Below are 19,883 nucleotides of genomic sequence, written 5' to 3' on the forward strand. Positions count from 1 at the left end.
GGACGAGGTGTCGCCGGTTCCTTCCTGCTTGATAACCTTCCTCTCGAATCGTTCGCGCTTTCCGAACTTCTCTGACTTCGTCGGGATCGACTTCTTTCTCTCTCTCTCTCTCTCTCTCTCTCTCTCTCTCTCTCTCTCTCTCTTTCTCTTTCTCTTCGTCTCGCCGCGAATGCCCCGTTAGACATTCGCTCTCTCGGCCGTTTAATATTTCACTCTTTTCGCCTGATTCCACATTGGTACCCTCGCCATAGATTGCGCTACGTCTCCCTTCTCCGGCCTTTTCGCTCGATTTCACGGTTGCCGCGACGAAGAAAATCGGCGTAGCAGAGCGCCGCCGATAAGGCGCCGACGATTGTGATGTCTGTGGAGCATTGAAACGTGGCGAAGGCAAAAGGAGCAAGCAACGCGCTACTCAGATTTCGAGCGATTCCGGGACATTGAATCCCGCCGAAACTCCCGCCGTCTCTCGCGCCCCTCGGCTCCTTTGTTTCGCGCGGCGTGATTATCAACCTCTTTTCGACCCCATAATTCCCGCCGCGCCGTTCAGAGCGCGCCGAAACTCTCGCTCCTGCCGAGTCCCTCTATGACTTCATTTCGCGGGTGCCCGCGAATATTTAGAGTTCGGGACATTCGGTCAACGGGGAGAGCACTCCTCTCGAATTTTCCTCCGGCCAAGGTATTAGAGGGGCTCGAAGGTCCTCGCACTCGAGGGCCGTCGCACTTTCTCAGACCCTGATAAAACAAGCGTCCTTCTGTACGCGTGTATGTATGTGTGTGTGTGTGTGTGTGTGTGTGTGACGCGATATTTTTGTTTTCATATAAAATACTAGCTGAACTAGCTCTCCGGTCGTCGCGCGTGGAGTTTTTTAATCTGCCGGATAAACTTTCCGATCTGACGTCGTTCGTCGACCGAGAGCGACTTCGTCAGAACTTGCAGTCTCTCCTCGTACATAGGATGTATCTCCTTACGCCGCTACTTACGCCAACTTTTCCTACGGACGGGGCTTTAGAGAAGGGGGAGGGGAGGGAGCGGTTTGGAAGGGGCCGAGAGGGGACGAAGTTTGATCCTTCACCGAGAGAAAGAGGCAGGAAGTCGTTTAAGATTAATGTGCTGCTCTTCTTAGGTTGCTCTTCTATGACTCTAGCGCGATTGCGATCCTACTAACAAGGGGGCGAACTGGGAAGTTCTGATTTTAATGAAATTTTGCAAATATGTGGAATTGCTCGCCGGGGGAAAAAGATAGGACGGGACGCCAAGATGATGAGTTACGGCTACAATGTGTAACGTTACACGGCAACTTTTTAGCCCTGTCATTTGCACGGAGAAGGAGATTCTCGTCGTGTCTGTCTTGTCGTCAGTCATAAGAACGGAAGTTTCTCAGACGAAATGTGTCCTCGTTCACAATTCGCTATTCCCGAAAATGCTGCCGGTTTGTGCTTCTCCCGTTCCTTCTTTTCTTTTGCGCGGAAATGACGTCGAAGCCTCGGCAGGGTTTCAGCTTTCAACTTTTCTTTCTCTCCTTTTTTTGCAATCTAATTCCAACAGCGTGGTTCCTCTTATTTTTGCATAGCCCTTCAATTTACGAATGTCATCGTCCGAAACCGGCAGGATCGTGCGCTCTTCTCACGTACGTCACGAACGGAGCGAACGTCAATACAAGACGCAATAATGTAATTATAGCCGAACGTCACGTTTCACTCGACATGATGCTACAGAAATAAAGCGAGGAAATGGACGAGCGCGACACCGCCTTTCTCCATGAAATTGGCTTCTAACTCTTCGAGGAGGCTCCTCCTTTCGCCTCATCGATCGTCGCGGTGTCTCTTTACACGATCATCAGCAATACTTCACACACGGTTTGATTAATGGCGGCCATCGCTTTCTTCTTCGCTCATTTTTCGATTCAATTATCTTTCTTTCGCCCGCGAAGGTCGAGCGCTCGGCTGAAGAAGCTCTGAGCCGTCGAAAATCCAGGAGATCTCGAATTTTCAAGCGCTTCTCCCCCTTCTCAAATTGTCGGCTTTTTCTTCTGGATTTTCCCTCGAAAATCCACATCACGTCCACTTGCTCGGACGCCCCGTGGAGCTCGGGGTTTTCCTTTTGTGTTTTGGATTGAAGGTTGAATATTCATATAAAAGATATACCACGTGTACTTGCAGAACGGACGGGCCAGCAGCGAGAGCAGCGAGGATGGCGCCGGAAGCAGCGCGAGCACTTCGCGAGGAGCCGGCAGCGGATTCGGCCTGGCCGGTGGATGCACCGGAGGATGGCGTAGTGTCTTCGGCGCGGTTTCAGGGCGGGAGCTCAGATTGTACGAATGCGCGCCTTGGAGCCCAGAAGCCTGGGCTTCCCCGAGCATTACCTGTCCGCTCATCGCGACACGGTGAGTGTCACAGTGATTACGCTTTCGAGAACACAGCTACGTCTCTAGCTGAAAAATTAGCGAGGGCGATGCTTCGGGGCAATATTCGTGCACACGCTCGATTTTATATTTAATATCTCGGATGCTATTTTTGTTCAGCTTGTACTCTCGACACGCAAACAACATTCGCTACAGCCGCTTATTTTGACGTTCTCATGATTCACGCTCACATATTTCAGCGATGATAATAAATGCGACATTTTATTGTTCATTTGCCAAGTATGACTTCACTACGTCAAGACGTTATTTCGCTCACCGATTGACTTACGAGAGTCCAAGGTATTCGACGATCTTTCCTTCGCTGTTCGCACTCTGCGCTCAAGGGATTAAGATCGTCTCGAATTTATCTCAGAGTGGCCCAATGAAATGGGTCTTGCAGCATCCTGGGACGAAGCAAAGACGCTTTTAGATATTGGATCCGGGCTATGAATACCGCCCTTAGTTGTACCCCCAACAACCTTATTTCCGGCCGGTGCTCATCCACTTATGAACTAAAGTCACGAAACAACTCGCCGGTGGCGTCGTTAACGGGACAATTCACGTATCGCGCGGATCCCGTATCGACTGCGACGGCCGAGAGAGCGGAGACGTGCTTACGAGCGAAACGAGCCACGTATTGCGCTGCCAACGCGCGCTACGACCGCGTCACATCGTAGCACGTACGTCTCGTCGATTTCACGCCGGCACGGCGCGAGACTGCCACCGTACGTGTTGCCGGGAAATTAAGCGTAAAAAATTCACCGGCGTCGCGCTCGAGGGAACATGACGAGTTCTTTTCTGACGGGACGCGACGCAACAACCTTAAGTACGGGCTTTCTTCGCCATTGCCACTGACAATGCAGCCCGTATTACTCAACGATCCCTGTGACCCTCCAGCATCTTGAGAACACCGGTCGGTATATTTGACTTTGCGATCATTTATTGATCGCACTTCTGGTTAATGAGGTGACTCCGGACTCGAGACGGCAAGATTTCATCGACCGGACTTTGAACTCGCGTCGGATCGATTTGGCCAGCGGCCTCTTTAATTCGTCACTTGCCGTGGAAATTATTTACTGCTGCGATGGATTTCTCTCCGGTACATTTGTGACTTTTATAGAGATTTTCTTTCGTCTGTAACTATAGAGGAATGCTATTGCAGGTGCAATAATAATCCTCGAGAGGTTGCGTCTAAGAGAGGCTGCTCGTTTTGAAGAAATTTTTCAGGGGATTTCCGCGGCGCAAGAATCTTGTGTGTGATTAGGGGCTTATTTATAAAAGTATTTAATCCCACGTAATTTGGCGGCCATATGTGGAAATGGTGGCGCAGGACGAGACACGTATCCTAGCACGTAGCCTGGTATGCAAGCTCTATCGCCACACACTCGTGTTCGGTGGTATGGTCGGAGGATTACCAATGAGGCACGTCGGATTACCGCAGTTAGCGATGTTCGTTAGACCGCCATTTTAATTAAGACTATTATACATCCGGCCGACCGTTTGCATGGCGTCATCGCGACGCTCGTTACGTGCTTCGCTCGCGAAATCGTTTTTAGCGTCCGTCCCGCGATTCGTTTTGCAATCATCGCCGGTGCGACATTATACCGAGGATTATACCGAGGATACTAATAGTGCATCATCCAGCCGCGCGATTGTGCATAAAGTCCAGGAGGCTAATGGATACTGTTAGTCACTGCTCCTATTAATCCCAGTCGTAGGTTCCTGCTTTGAAAGGATCTAGGATTCTACGGAATTTAGTATCTATTAGCTCTTTGTGATTTGAAAATGATGCAGCTTACGACGACATGCGGCTGGAAGCACCATTATGCGTACGCCAATGGTACTGCGTGCCGAGGACGCATAAAAATATCTCAAGTAGCAACAAATCATTCGCCATGACAGTTTGTTCAAAGATTAGGAGAGAATAGTTAGATTATTAATGACAGTTGAGTGGTGCCGTTAAAGAACGTATTTCGATGGTATTTTGATGGCACTTCCAGCTGTCCATTTTTTACACAATTATTTCCTATATTAGTTATTGTTTACGTTACTTTCAAGCAAAATATTTAATATTCGCGGCGAACGAGTTCATCGAGGTGGAAAAATATTTATCGAAAGCGCCGAGTCTGATTTTTATGAAAAGGTACTTTCATATCGTCGCAATTAACAGGAGAGTTTGTGTTTCCAAGAAGAAGTTCTCCTCCGGGCTTTGGAAACATACCGGCGCGCGATCCGTTCGGTTCCATTCGGAAAACACTGCACTGTGTGTGTGTGTATATTATCTTTCGCTGCGTTTGCAAATAGCCGTAAAGATCAGGTCTCTGTCCTCGCGAAAAAGTGATAGTCACTGCCGTATCGGTTTGTAATGCCGGCAGGAATTCTATTGGGACGTGAATAACGAGATTTTGCACGGATAAATAAACCGGTGTTTAAACAAATACATCGATCGTGCGTTTATTAATTCCACGTAACGTCCTTTCGCAATCATTGGGGCTGTGCTACACGCGCTAATCACGATTGGTTTCGGTTTTCATGGCGGATTGCTGGGGTTGGTAAATAACCGAGCGGGCAGATATCTCGACAAACATGTTTGTTAATAACGAACCGAAATTCATAAGACGACAATGTACATTAGATATGTTCGGGGATATTAATATATTGTCGATATTTTTCTTTTCATTGACAATTCCATTTATTTTTACCAAATTGCTGGAGTTTCTTTTCACCTCGGGAAGAAATCGACTTTTAGAGAAATCCAGCGTTCGCAGATTTCAGAAATTAAAAGGAAGAATTTCTCCAGAGAAAAATGACTCTCGCGAGACTTACAACAATCTCGGGAAGGTTACGAGCTTCTAAAATGTAATCTCTCTTCGGAATATAAAGATGAAAGAAGAGACATCAATACGTCACAGACGTTAAATCGGCACATTTCAATTGCATGAAATGAACAAAGAGATGGAAGGGAGCTTCGTGCATCTTTTACCATTACAATATGAAATTAAAGTCAATGCTTTCAGTGCTTATAGCCGGGAGGCGCCGTAGGGGAGGGGCATGAATTTAATTACATAAAAATCTGCTTATTTTTAGAAAGACCCCCAAAGTCATCAGCGATGCTGAGCTCGATGCACAATATTACATTGTTGTAACAGGACCACGTCGCATTCGCCGTTCTTTTCCCAATGTATTTATTGCCACGACATTCTGCGACCTATTTTCGCTCCTTTCCCATCTCGATATCAGCGTACAATCGATTCCAACGTCTCGTTCTCCCCGGACGTTTACCCACCTATCTGTCTGTTGTATTTGTTTATTTGCACACTCGAACGGATTGCGATCACTACTGCATCGCCGTATTAATATACGTTCGAGCGATCGATTTATTTAGACGTTGTTTATTTACTCGCGTGCGGATGTTTATTCAGCCAACTTCATGTTGCGACAAACGCGAGTGGTCGAGATCAGTGTTGTTATACCGCGATCGGTTTTAGTTGCAATCATTTCGAGATGTTCCTGCGGCTATCAATGGCGTAACAGAGTACCGGTACTTGTACTTGCCGAAATTTCGCGATTCAACTGCCGATTTCGCAGCATTTTCTTCATTGATTTCCGCACAAAGGAAGGATTGCACGAATCACTTGCTGTAGAACAGACATGTTTTCCTCTTATGCATGCGTGTTTATTAATTTCGTCAATATTTTTTTAAGTCAATATGTTTTTAAGTGTCACTCCGATGTGGAACAAAAACGAATGAAAAATTTATTTCTGAAATATTTACCTCGTCAAGTGCTCGTCACTTCCCTCGAAACGAGCGTTTCCAGAGATGCGAGGTATTTCTCTGGAGAAGTTATTGTTTTTTTGCAGAAACGCTGCTTCAATTTACCGCCTCAATCGTGAATCTCATTTACGGGACTCGGCATCGTGGAAAGCGGCTTACAAAAAAATTTAAAGAAGCTTTAGTTTTAAAGCTGACTTCGAGATAATTTGCGTCGCGAACTACACATTAAAGTCCACTTTAAATCTCGACTAACTTGAAATTCCTCGAGCGAAACCGCTTTCGCGTCGCTGTCCGGGAATTATCCCTTGCTTCTTTAAACCGTCACCATGTTGCGATAGAATAATTAATCGTATGGAATAATTAATGGACTAGCTAATGGCTCTCCTTAATCCCACGAAACATATGCACTCTAAAATGACGCTTAAAAATAATAATTGATTTTAGTGAATACTCCTTGGTATCAGTGCTAGGCTGCGTTTTGCTTTATTGCAAAGAGACAAAAAGACACTATATAGATGTATGAAATACCTGTAGATGAAAGAAGAATAAATGGAGGAATAAAAATAGAATATCACATATCATATTCGTGTCTTGTATTGAATTAAAGAATTTTTTCCTCGATCTGTCGATCTGTCGATCTGTCGATCTGTCGATTCAATTGACTGGAGATATCACAGATGAAAACGTGTCGTCCGAGTAAATCGCTCGTCTGGTTTGACTTCGACATGTTGAGGTCGAGGAGAACGTCGCCGTTAATCTCGTCATGCTGTTTCGCGACGAAACGCGTCGGGAGATGAGCGTCGCTTGATAGAACATTAATGAATTGTGTTGTTTAACCCAGCGCGGCGAAAAATAGCCGGTGTAACGAACAATGGCGTGCGCGCGCGAGAGAGGCGACGCGAAAATTTCCAAGACGACATTTGCCCTCAAAAGCGCCGCTCGAAAGTCGCGCCCATTAATCCGCGAGGAAACGCCGGGTTTCATTATTTACATCCACAGAACTTCACTTCGCGGTCTTGCTTACACGGCGCGCGCCGTCACCCGCCATTTAAACTGTCGCCGCGTCCGACGCGGTGATTAACCGAGCGGGTGATCGTAATTAACGGCCCGGCACAGCGCCTACGAAACTTAAGGACCGTGACCGTGCAATCTTCTCGGATCACGAAGCGCACCGCAAGCCGCGCAAGCCCGTCCGTCGCCGGGGCTTATTTCGAGATCCTGGTGAGAGCTTATTTGCGTTCTGCGATCCCTCGGACCTTCGTTAGGTCGATTGACCCGCTCTTTTTCTCCCTTTTTTCCCTTTCGTTTAAACCCGTGGACGTTTCACTTGCGAGATTGTTTACGTGCCGCGACCTTCCAATCTTGTTACCTTAATTGACTTTTACGCACGAAAGACCAAGGATGTTTAATGACGATCGCGACGCACATAAATAAAAACCCTTCTGCCCCCTAAAAAGTTCTCCCCGACTGTAATATTTCATTCCCCCGTTCTTGCCGCAAAGAAGACAATAAAGTTATATAATTTGAGTGTTCTCTCTCTCTCTCTCTCCCTCTCTCTCTCTCTCCCTCTCTCTCTCTCTCTCTCCCTCTCTCTCTCTCTCTCTCTCTCTCTCCTCTCTCTCTCTCTCTCTCTCTCTCTCTCTCTCTCTCTCTCTCTCTCTCTCTTACGTACGTGCACACAGAGATAGGCATGTCTCATTCATTCGTAACGCCCCTTCTTTCCGTCTCCATGCACCCTATATCTTTCTCTTTGCGCGCGTATTTGCAGATCACGTACGAGCTTTGCTCGAAGGTTTGTTTGACAAGGGTAGCTCTGACGATTAATCACTTGCTATTAATTAACCGGGAATCGGGCCGTCCCTCGTCCCCTCGTGTCATGCTGTCGCCGTCACCTCCAACCATCTCAACCATCACGTACTCACTGAAATTCTCCCTGCGGTTGGTGTGTGCACGAGCCGTCGAGATGGCCGCGCGTTTGCACCCAGCCAATAAGGCCTAATGAATGTAAGAATGTGATACGAAGCGTGTCAGCGAAAAAGGAGTAGGGGCGGATAACACGATGAAATAATCAATACGGAGAACGATCCATTAGACGGCACGAGCGCGATCAACGCTGGACGCACCAGAGTGGTTAAAATGATCGGCTTGAAATTTCTTGTAAAAATTACTCCGATGAGAATTCACAGAACGATGCATATTATGCTTTTAATCGACGTTGAGTAAAACCGAAGGAAATAAATATATATGTCTGCTCTTGTTTAACGTAATTTTTAAAAACCCGTCGTTTCGCGATTGTTCCGTTTTTAGAAATAGGCCATATTTTCTGCGATTTTTCACACGGATTAGCAAATCAGATTTTGCATAATTAGAATTTTTTTCTTTTTGCGCGAGAGAAATTTATTTCCGTCACACTTGTGTCGTTTCTTGCGAGTACTTCCATTTGTCCTTTATCTGCTATTTTCTAGTTTACTCAGGCCTTCGATCAATCCCCTTCGATGTTTGATTGATAAACTATAAATGGTGAGAATTAAGTCGCGTTTAGGATCCGCTGAGGATGCTTTTTCGCGATATCTTTACCGGGACTGCTCGTTCTAGAAGAAGTGCGTTAAGCCAGTGTTAGTTCAGTGTAAAAGAAACTTTATCGTACCTGTCAGCCGCGAGGTAGACGAATGGCGCCCTTAGCACCCTTATCTATCTGCAATTTTTACGCTTAGCTCCTCTTCCCTTCCCTCCGTTTCGTTCTCGCTGCTTTTTTTCCTTCCCGCCCCTTTCCTCCTTTCCCGGGCTTGCATTAATATCCTCTAGGAGAAGCTCCGCTCTAATCCGTCAAATCCGAAAAGCTCCGCGAAATAAATGTCTACAGGGTAATGTACACGCGCGATCGATACGCGACAGCGTGGATTCGATTCGAAATTTTTGTCCAAAGGTGATCCTGTAATCGGTATATCGTATCGAGGGCCTCTGGATCGTTGAATCTTGCGTCCGGCATTCCAAGCGGGAATATTTGGCAGAGACTTTTTATCGGCTGCGAGCACATCGTCCTATCTCTCTTCCCTCGTAACAGTTTTTTTTCTTTTTTTTTTATCAGATTTCCTCTATCTGTGCCACGGTACATGTTTCAATCATATTTTTGAATGTCAGTTATAGATCCTTCAATCTGCGCAGTCTTTGGAATATGCACTATGGACAAAGAGCCCGAGCTTTGTGGTGTTACATAATAAATCTACGCTCGTAAATATCGGAAACCGCGACAAAACGGAAGACGAGGAGACGTATATTTTAATCCGTCTGTATAATAAAATCTGTAATAAAATATGTAATTCCTGATTAATTTGCGAAATCAAACTGCAGGGAGGATAAATTTTGAACGACTCGGAGCCCTCGGAGAAATTTTGCGCGAGTGAATTGATTTGTCACGGATTTGAATTTTGCTTGTACAGTTTGTGCGGAACGCAAGCTTGCGGTCGATCCAGTACAGGGTATAGGGATTCGAGTTTACCTCGAAAGTCGACATGGTGCAAATTAAATTTCGCGAAACAAGCATTGACCAATTGCATAATTTTTAATTCACAAGCCCAGGCGGCCGATAACTATGATTCACTCTATTTGGATATGTTTCGCATTTCTCAAATTTTTTGGGATTATCCTCGTGCCGCGCGATGTAATTTATACTCAGCCGCGTCGTGCCGCCTAATATACATTCGCGAATATTCCGCGATACTTATTTGGGTATCCACAGGTTGGAGGAGTCGTCGCTTCAGCATTCGTCGTGCAGATTAGGTGCACACGTGTGCGGGAAGATTCTTCACGGGCGTGCGTTTATTTATTATTGTTGTAGTGCGCTGTGCGGCCATCAATTCGGATTAGCTCGCAGCTCAACAGGAGTTTTCGAACCACCGTCACTTTTTCTGCAGGACACCGGAGATTTACAACCCGGATGTACCATCGGAACTGAATACCGCATTACGGCATGAGAAACGGTGCGCTGCGGCTATTTTTAAGTTGCACACACCTTTCCTTTTTTTCATCGTTTCACTTTTCGTCCGGGAGCGCTTTTCCGTTTGTCAATTTTTCTTTCGGAGATTTCGGGAAAGACGGGATAAAAATCGCGCATCATTGACGATAATGTATTCTTTTCGGGCGATTTTCGCAAGCATGTACCGTGTAATTTTGCTAACAGCCCAACGTCCTTATTCTAACCTCCTTTGTGAATAGCTAAGAAGATCAGTGAAGCGGATCGACGGCACCATTTGCTGCTAAGTGCTCGATTGTTGCGAGGTGATTCAACATACAGCCGCTCTTCGGCGGGAAATCAATTAGTTCTCCAAGTTTTCCGTCGGCGTGCCTGATAAGCGACGACTAAAGGAATACTTGACGATAAAAGGAGCGCTGTGCATTCATCTCTTAAACTACCTAGATAATTTTTAATTTCCTCCTACCTACCTCACCTTTTTCCGTTGAGTAATTCAGATCTAATTAGCTGCTACAAAGAATAACACCTGGCCACCTTCATTTTTAATTTTTCAATTAACTGCCGCAGAAGGATGCCGTGTTTTTCGTCCTTGCCTGATATATTTATGGAGATTGTAGGTAAACAGAATTCTTGATCGAAGCTGGAGACGGTGCGTTGCATTGCTTATCAACGGGCAGACACACATTTTGCTCGAGAATATCCAGTGGCCGTAAAAATCTCTCCCAAAAATCGCTCGAGGATAACGTCAATATCGCTGATATTTCGAAATATTAGATGTAGAGCTCAGAAACTTTGGAATCGATATGACGATGTGAGAAAGAAATTATATCTAACAAGCTAATTTTTAAAACTGAAGTTCGATTGAAAAAGCGAGAGTGAAAGAGGAGGGAGAGAGAGAGAGAGAGAGAGAGAGAGAGAGAGAGAGAGAGAGAGAAAGGGGAGATTCGTGTCTTTCCATCGATCGACGTGGGTTTTACTTCAATTGAAATAGATTACGACAAATTTGCAGAGGACGGTGAATGAAATTTCTTTGTGATGGTAATACCCGCAAGAAAAATGGCAATTTGCACCCTTATCTGCAAACGTAGGACTCGTTGAGCAGAATAAATACTGAGATCCATACAGAAAACTCGAGCATACGTTGTCCGAGATAGGACGCCGGCAGACTTCGATTTTTCTTCTTTTTTCCCTTTCAATAAAGGGAAGAACTACCGTGGTTGCGAGAGCGAAAAGCGCCTCGTTCCATTTGCGGACTCGCGTTGCTTTCTTTTCTTCATTCTTTTTTCATCCCCGAACCGTTGCGTCAACTCAGGACTTTTAAGTCTTAGATCTGCAGACCTTCTTTGGATTTTCCAGATTTTCAAGTTCGGCGATCTTTCCATTATAGCGGTTTTGAGAAATATATTTCTTTTATTTACTATAACGTTATAGTTTATATTTGCTCTCACGCTGTTCATCGTCCATTGCATGTACTATTTTAGTACAGATTCGTTGCTCGTACTTTTCATTGTGCGCGTATTTAAAAAATGTCCACTTTTAGAAAGTGAAATAAATTTGCATTAATAACAACGTAACGCAATTCTTCCGCTTACCTTTCTTTCCAAATTCTATTTTTTCTCCCTCTTCTCCGCTTCTCCTTCTTTCAGCTCTTCTGGTGGCACACAAATTCTGTTTTTCTCTAACCTTTTCCCCAGTTTCCCCCCTTCACGATGTCCGGTGACAAACGGTCGCCTTTCCACGGCAGCCGGAAGAAAAGCCGTTTCAAAGAGCAGGGAAAACGAACGTCGGGAAAAAACGCGGCGGACATTCCGCAGGAAGAAATATTTCCCAACGTTCGTAACTCATCGAATCTTCCGCGTCGCAGGACTCTCACTGCAAGGAAAATCCACTAGCGGCGAATTGACTTTTAATTTATTTAGGCGTTTATCATCCGCTGCTGCCGCTTATATCGCCAATTTATTTCGCCAATTCCGAAACAAGATTAAGAGTAACGTTTAACAATGTTACCCGGCTAGGATCAAATCTATTTACATACGCAATCTCAATATTGAAAAGCAATAAATATACATGTTAACTAGGATTCAATGACAGACAAGCGACGAATCATATCTTGCAGTTTACCTTTCTCTGCATTCTCGTGATTTGTCGCAGCTTGTAAAAGAACTCTCGGCCCTTTTACCGAATCCTTCTCAGAATTTTTAGGACACCTCGCCGTGTTCCTCGCATCGACTCACTAGGACTCATAATTGTCCGCTAAGGTGGATTAAAGGCCGTAGAGATAGAGTCGACTAGATGGATAAGGGCTAGATAAGGGTGGCTGAAAGAGGGGGCAGGGAATGAGACAGGGAGGGAAGGGGAAAGGGGGAGGAGGCACAACGGAGTATGAAAGATGGGGTCCCGATAATCGGACGGTGAACCGGATCAATTAAATCCTACGTGCCAGACATTAATTATCGAAGGTGTCGTCGACAGTTTCCGATCGCGCGTGCAATCGAAGTACGATATTCAGAACGAGTTCAGGATTTTGCTCGCGGCGCATCCTCCTCATCCTACCATCCCCAACCCTCGCCCATCGTCGTTTCCTCGCCTCCTCACCTCCCAGGTTTCTCGGTTGCTCTTTCAGCCTCGTCTAGGTTACCCTAGAGTGCTTATTTGAATCGATCTCAGCTTTCATCGCGAATAAATTGCAATAAGATGCAATCGGATATGCAGCTTTTGCTCGGGTATATTTTTAGCGATTCTAGAATTGGGGTATGAATCTATTACAAACATACAAATAAAATAAAACTCGATGTGTGCTAAAAATATCATTCAACTCAACTTCAAGTTATGTAAGCTGTACAAGAAACGGAATATTTATATTGCTAAATATCGCTCTATAGAAGTACTAAAAGTCAGTACAATAGTCAGCGTATAAATCTTGGTCAAACGTCTAAAGTGACATAATAAAACAAATAACGTCTTTCACATCGTCTTTGTACATCAAGAGATTAACAGTGTTCACCAGCAAAACATCAATAACAATATCTCAATAACAATATCTCCGCTAGAATTATATAAGTTCGATAATTGGATGATGCAAAGGTCATATCGCGAAACTTTGTTACTATCGAACAGTCGATTCGATGTAACTTTATCCAACGTGACATAATCACGCCTTATTGCTGTACACCCTCAGGTGTTGAGGTTTGCATCCTCTTACGCCATTCGATCTTGATTCGCGCAGTCGCGCGAAGAAATTGCGAATATAATCCGCGACGGCGGTAAATCGATCGAGGATGTTACGCAAACGCCGATGTCGATGGCGTATATCGAATTATTGATAATTCACAGTAAATTTCGATGCTGCCGATCGGCAAATATAACTGCTGTGGCTGAACGTGACCTAATGGGATCGCGCCAAAAGTCGATAGTCATCATCGTGACGAGATCTCGCGTCTTAATCGGATTTTATCGCAGCTTTTCCTCGATGTAACGTAATATCCTGTGTTATTTCCGTCGCAGTCGCGTTATTTTAGAAATAAATGGCATCACAATCATGTCTCCTTTGATACACGTTATGAAAGTAATTTGAGATTAATTGTGATCTAAGTTGTAAATATCGTAATGATTAATTTCACAATCTCCAAAAAGTGTGATATATGTATATATTATTCTGTAATATTAATTTTATATAATATAAAGTGACTTTCGTTTAATTTGATTTAAATAAAAGTTTACTTTATAAATAATGATTTATTCCAAGAATTGCCGGAAGAAATAATGAAAACCATTTGTTAAAGTAGGAAATTATTAAAACATGGATAAAAACTCAATTAAAAAATTCAAGTAAGTCTTAAAACCTCTTAAGGCTGTATAAAACGTTAAGATGATAAATCTTAATTTATTCTTTTGAGTCTGACAGTTTTTTCTCTCATTTTACTTGAATATTTTATCATGAATATTTTTCTTGTTATATCTTTTCAGACATATTTTTTCTCTATATAGTATCTTATAAAATTTGCTTCAAGCTTCAGAAGTGCGATAAATATTTAAATTTTCCTTTCCACGAAAGTTCTAATTGACGTGCAATTAAACTTATTGCGCGTTGAAAAATAGAAAGCTTTAGAGAATCACGCATCTCAAATACAAGTAAATAGGAAAATTGTATCTTTTATTTAATTTTGTGCGAATAAAGTGTAAATCATGTATTGTAAAACCTAATTTTGTAAAACCTAATTTTGTGTAACCTGAAAGTTACAACAAAAGACACCGAAGAAAACTTGTATCGAGCAATTCTCTAAAATACTAAATATTTTCATCCCCTTCCCCCCATTTATTACATCTTTAAAATGTTATAAAATTTATCGCAGCCCGTCTGTGTAAAAATTATTACTGTTTAATATATGTGCAACGAGAATGTCCTTTGTAAATACACGGGGAAATAAAACACACAGAACGGATGTTGAGCGTTGCGTACATGCCGGAAATGTCTGGTTGCATTACTTTATATCGTGTTAAACCCTCCCTACCCGTCGTTGTCGCGAATTAACGTCGGCTACATTTTCGACGACGAGCGTGACGTTTTTGAGCGGCTTAAATATGGTGTCAGACAATCACGCTGTTTGAATGATCGGTGATCCAACTAAGCCTCGTTTAAATTTTAAGTGAAAAAGACTAGGCGGAACGCGCATCGATCGTTCGCGGTAGCTTACGAACTCGCGCCTCTGTTTTTATCGTGTCCGATATACACACAACACCCTGGGCGCATCGTTCTCTTTCCCTCTCTTTCTCCCTCCTCTTTTTCCCAAAAGAAATTATCGGGTAAAATCAAGAACATAAGCACATTGCTTGGCTTGGAGATTACGGTCGGCTCCAAGCGCTCAGCCCGTGAATGAAATCGTCGAAAATAGTTAGTCTCTTCATTCCATCGATCGTTCGGAGAAATTACGAGATATGAAAAATTCGTTTCAGCGTCGCAAACTCACATCATTGTCCCGTTTACTTGATTCGGAGCAAACTTACTTGTTATGCTTGTACACTTGCTAAGCCAATAGTAATTCTATGCCCTTCACACTACTAACTAAACTTGGACATACTACGTTCAGTCAATACCGGGGAAATATAGACAGTGCTATGCTATTCACAATTAAGGCAAACTTGTTCGTAATGCTAACCAATACTAGGTCAACATTCCCTTCGGCAGGCGAATTTGATTCTTGCTCAATAGATCGGACTGCTTGTTTTACCTGCATTTCTGGACGTTTGTATATTCAATGAAGAAATCTCTATGTCGTACAAGACGGTTTTACGGGTCGCGGTAAATTTCACGGGCATGCATACGTTACGATTAATTGGATCACTTAATGTCCAAAGTGATTCGGCGAAGACTTACTTTCGAGGTCAAATCGGGAAGCACTGTCAGCGACATTTTCACCGGCAGGGAATTCTCACCGGGCTGCGCGTTGTCGCTATCAAGCATTTACTTCTTCCGTCGTCAAACATTCAGACATCGTTTCCTCCAAGTTCCCTTCGAAGGGAAAAAGACGAGAAAGTCGAAGGAGACGCATGAAGGGAACGTCGGGAAGCTCTATTTCCGGTCGGTGGGGTCCGTATCGGGCCCCAACGCGAGAGCGCGCAATGGCCGACTTAAGGAAGTTTTACTGCGAGACAAACCGGAAGTGATTCGGCTACCCCGAGGGAAACTTTCTTTCCTTCCTGCGGGCTTTTTCGTCGGATTACGGCCGCCGACGAACATCCATTCTCGTTTAACGCCTTTATTTACCGTTTGCGGCTGTCTCTCCGGCTTCCTGCCGCTTATCGGCATTTTCTACGTCGCGCTCTTTACCGTTGCTTTATTTTTCCGCTGACCCGGCCGTAGGCCGCGCTAACGATAAGGGCTGATGAATATTTGTCATTCGTCGCGAGTCCATCGGCGCGGCCGGCGCGCTCGCGACGATCCCTTCTCGACATTCTTCCCCAATTCGACGCGAACGAATCGAACGACGTGCGCGCGTCGTCTCTCGCCGGGGTGTCCCTCGCGCTCACCCCCGAACGAAGACGCAATGTAAACTCGCAAAGTGTCGAATCATCAGCAGGGCTCGCGGATCAACGTCGAAGCGTTTTTCGCAGCGTGGCAAGAAAACTTTGACGAGACAGGTGTCGTAGTTTGTCCGCCGCGTCGCGTCTCGGGTTGCATTTCCCGTCCAATTGCATCTCAGCGCCAGCAGCGGACGGCCATTAGTATCGGCGCGAAAAAGGCCCGGGGCGACTGTCGAATGACACCCGGGAGCAGGTATTTTTTCGAGTCCAAGTGTGCCATTTTTTGCGTCCGCTCTGTCCTCTATTGCACAGGGTGTTCTTTCTATCACTCTTTGTTTTTTTTCGGCTCGCCAGTGTCCCTCGGAAAAATCTATAAATCTAGCGCGCGGGCTCGCGAATGTCAGGACCATTCGTCAGCGGGCAGATTGGTGGGTGGTGGGGATGAATTCGAGGAGGTCAGAGGGGCGGCGGAGGGGACGGGGAGGGGGGAGGGAAGGGGGAGGGCGTACGCGGGGTCGAACCCGTGTCAGGTGAGCGCTGCAGCTTCGTCCCACATGCAATAAAGCCGCGACGATTTTACGAGCGAGGCGAGCCGGATGACGAGGTAATTTACCTCCCCGTTGGGAGAGGGATGAAGAGACGACGGGGATGAATCCATGCCGTGACTCGCTACAAGGCGCTTCGATCGCCCCGATAAAGGTCGTCGCTTTTTACCCGACACCCCCGGCCGCGCGCGGCGATGCTGCGCGATTTTTCGTGTCTTCGCGGAATCTTCAATCTTCGTCCCCGGCTCTCGTATCGATCTCCATCGACTCGCATTATAAACGGCGCATCCGGCGCGTGTGCCGGAAGTACTGCGTAAACACGTTCAGCTTTAAATGTAGCAGCGCGAATTGTGCTGTTTCATTATCCGACGCACACACGCACACACACACACACACACATACACATATATTCGAACATACATGCACACTCAATCTCAGCAAAGACCCGGCGACTCAGATGCGACTGCGAATCCGATCGTTTCAGGCTGGTTTCCTCGCCGACGCGACAGAACGAAGCGGCGAGCAGCAGTAGCGGCTCGACTCAGCACGGGGCGACGTTCGCGGTCCGGGTCGGCACGATCGACGGGGTGATCACGCATCACTTACGGGCTGAAACACGAAGAGATTTGGCGGCGTGGGCGCGGGCGATCGTTCAGGGGTGCCACGCGGCCGCTCACTCTCTGCGAGAGTACACTGTCCGTAAGTATCTCTGTATGCTAATTGCGCCCGGACCATCTCGAGCGGGAAGGGCCTCGCGGGAGGGCGGCGCGAGGTCGTTAGGCGCTAATTCCTGCCTGATTTAATAGAAGGGGGAAAAATCAATTGTATGAGGGAATGTCAGTGGAGAGTGAATCAAGCGTGGCGGAGGTACGGAAGGGTTGCGGAAGAATGAGTTGTCGTATTGGGTACAATGGCGCATGCGCAACTCGGTGAGATAAAAATTCATCATACCGCCGTTGTTTTCACGATGAATGCGAGTGTCGTTGCTCGCATAAACAACGGTGTAATTTGAAATACCGTCGGCGGTGGAGTGCTGTTAGTGGAGAAACCGGGTAGTTTCTGTGTCAGGGCACTTGAGTATCTCCGTATTCGGCTATTATCCAAGTGCTACTCGGCGAAACAAAACAAAAGCGGAACAAAAAATATCCCGTAGTATTCATCTGCAATCTGTTACTCGGTTCTTTCTGCCGGGAGCCGATCTCCCATCAACTGATCTTGTCTTTTATCTGTGTCGCCTTCATATATTTTATTGCACTTGAATATCCGGATGCCCGGTAAACGCCTGGAAAACTCGGTTAGTTAAATAAAGATTTTATTTTTTAATAGATCGTCTCTCATCCTGTTTAAATCACATTTTCCCCTAGAGCTTTTTGTCGGAAAAGGAACCGTGTTGAGTAACATTTTTTATAATTTTGCGAAACTAGAAGGAAACGCGCGTAAAAAGCGAAATACTTGAGAAATAAATGGTGAGCCCGGGCTCTTTTTTACTCAGATCGTACAGCAGGACCGAGAGAGATGGACGATAATCGACATCTACGCCGCTGCCATTCTCGTTCTCCGCGCTCGGTTCGATGAATTTTAATTTCTTTTCAGCGACGACGAACGGCAATAATAAATCGAGATGAATGCCTCGCCCGTTTCATACGTGTCTTTTTGTTCGCATCTCGCGTCGAACTCATCGATGATAAAGAATCGTGGATACCGATGCGGCAGAAACGCGTGACGAGGAAAGAAACATATATACAGTCGGGCTCATAAAAAGATAGTCGTTGCAGGAAATTGAATCGAAGCAATATGGTTTTATATATTTTATATACAGCAATGGAGTCTCGTGTAATACGTGAAAAAAGAGAAGAATTTCATACGCGGATTTTATTGATTTTTATTAAAATCTGACTTGACTAACGATTTTATTGAAACCTGATCTAAAGGATGGGTATAAAAAGCGCAAAAATAAGATGATATAATGCAAAAAAGAAGAAAAGAATAACATGGTATGGTCATGCTCGGAGAATGGTGGATAATACAGAGACTACTAATACAGAGACTAAGCGAGTAATAGAGTGGACGTCATTAGGAAAACGAAAGAGAGGAATATCGAAGAAAACATGAATGGAGAGAATAAAAAAAAAATCAATGAATGAGAGGAATACCACGGAAGTACAATGGAACAGAAACCGGAAGGAATGGAGACTGGACACACCGAACAACGTTGTAAGACATTATAAACCGTTATAAACCGAGGAATAATAATCATGATGTAAAAATACAAGGAGATACTCATAACTATGCAATTCATAGCTATATTTTATTCACCGCAACAAATGTATAAAACGTACAAAATTTACAGAGTATAATATAAGCAGAAATAAATAATAAGTTTATGTTAGCGTTTATATAAGAGAGACGGTTTATATAAGAGAGAGAGAGAGAGAGAGAGAGAGAGAGAGAGAGAGAGAAAGAGACACAGATAAATTTATTTTAAGAAAATATACAGGCCGGATGGGCAAAGTTATGTTTGACGGAAAATAATGTTATTCCTTTCTTGACCGCTGTTTTAATTTTATGATATCTCGTGTGTTCCAGGTTGCACGTGGCAGGGCAAATCCTGTCAGCTGGTTGTCAACCATGAGGAAGGATTCGCGCTTTACACCGCCGGAACGCGGGGCACTGCTGGGAATGGCGTGAGTCCTGGATCGCCGCCCACGCCACTCTGGAGAAGATCCTTCGACAAATTGAAAATGTCCTCGGACGATGGCGCCCGTCTTCTATGGCTCGATTTTGGAGGCGAAGACGGCGAAATTGTGAGTACTTGATAGACATATGGATTTAAGCTTGTAAGAATCAAATCAGATCGATTGTAATGTCTGCAGGAATGAGATATTATTCCCGCGGCAGGTTCATTTGGTCCTTTGCCTCTTACCATTAGTGATATATCGATTGTGGTATCGAGTATTCGGAACATTTGCACACTAGTCGGGTATTCGGATATCAACGCGATCGTAACTGCAGCTTAAATTATTATTTTCTGCCAAATTTCTCCGTTAAGTCGCGCAGGATCCGATAGTATCGCTTCGTGCTTCCGTATTTTCCTCCCGAATTTTCCTATCAGGTTATGAGGTCGTCCTTCTCGTTTGCTTTTAATTTTTATAAAACAGATCTCTTGT

General features: G+C 44.9%; 1 protein-coding gene across 1 annotated transcript in view; it reads left to right on the forward strand.

Annotated features, from left to right (window-relative positions):
• Positions 1-19,883, forward strand: part of Syn1 (Syntrophin-like 1) — a 248,951-nt gene that overhangs the window by 223,239 nt on the left and 5,829 nt on the right. Inside the window, exons 5-7 of the mRNA XM_011141660.3 lie at positions 2,161-2,384; positions 17,201-17,415; positions 19,303-19,520. Of these exons, the coding sequence (XP_011139962.1) occupies positions 2,161-2,384; positions 17,201-17,415; positions 19,303-19,520 (657 nt within the window). The remainder of the gene's footprint in view (positions 1-2,160; positions 2,385-17,200; positions 17,416-19,302; positions 19,521-19,883) is intronic.

Source organism: Harpegnathos saltator, unplaced genomic scaffold (genome assembly GCF_003227715.2).
Source record: "Harpegnathos saltator strain DR-91 unplaced genomic scaffold, Hsal_v8.6 scaffold58, whole genome shotgun sequence".
Lineage (NCBI taxonomy): Eukaryota > Metazoa > Arthropoda > Insecta > Hymenoptera > Formicidae > Harpegnathos > Harpegnathos saltator.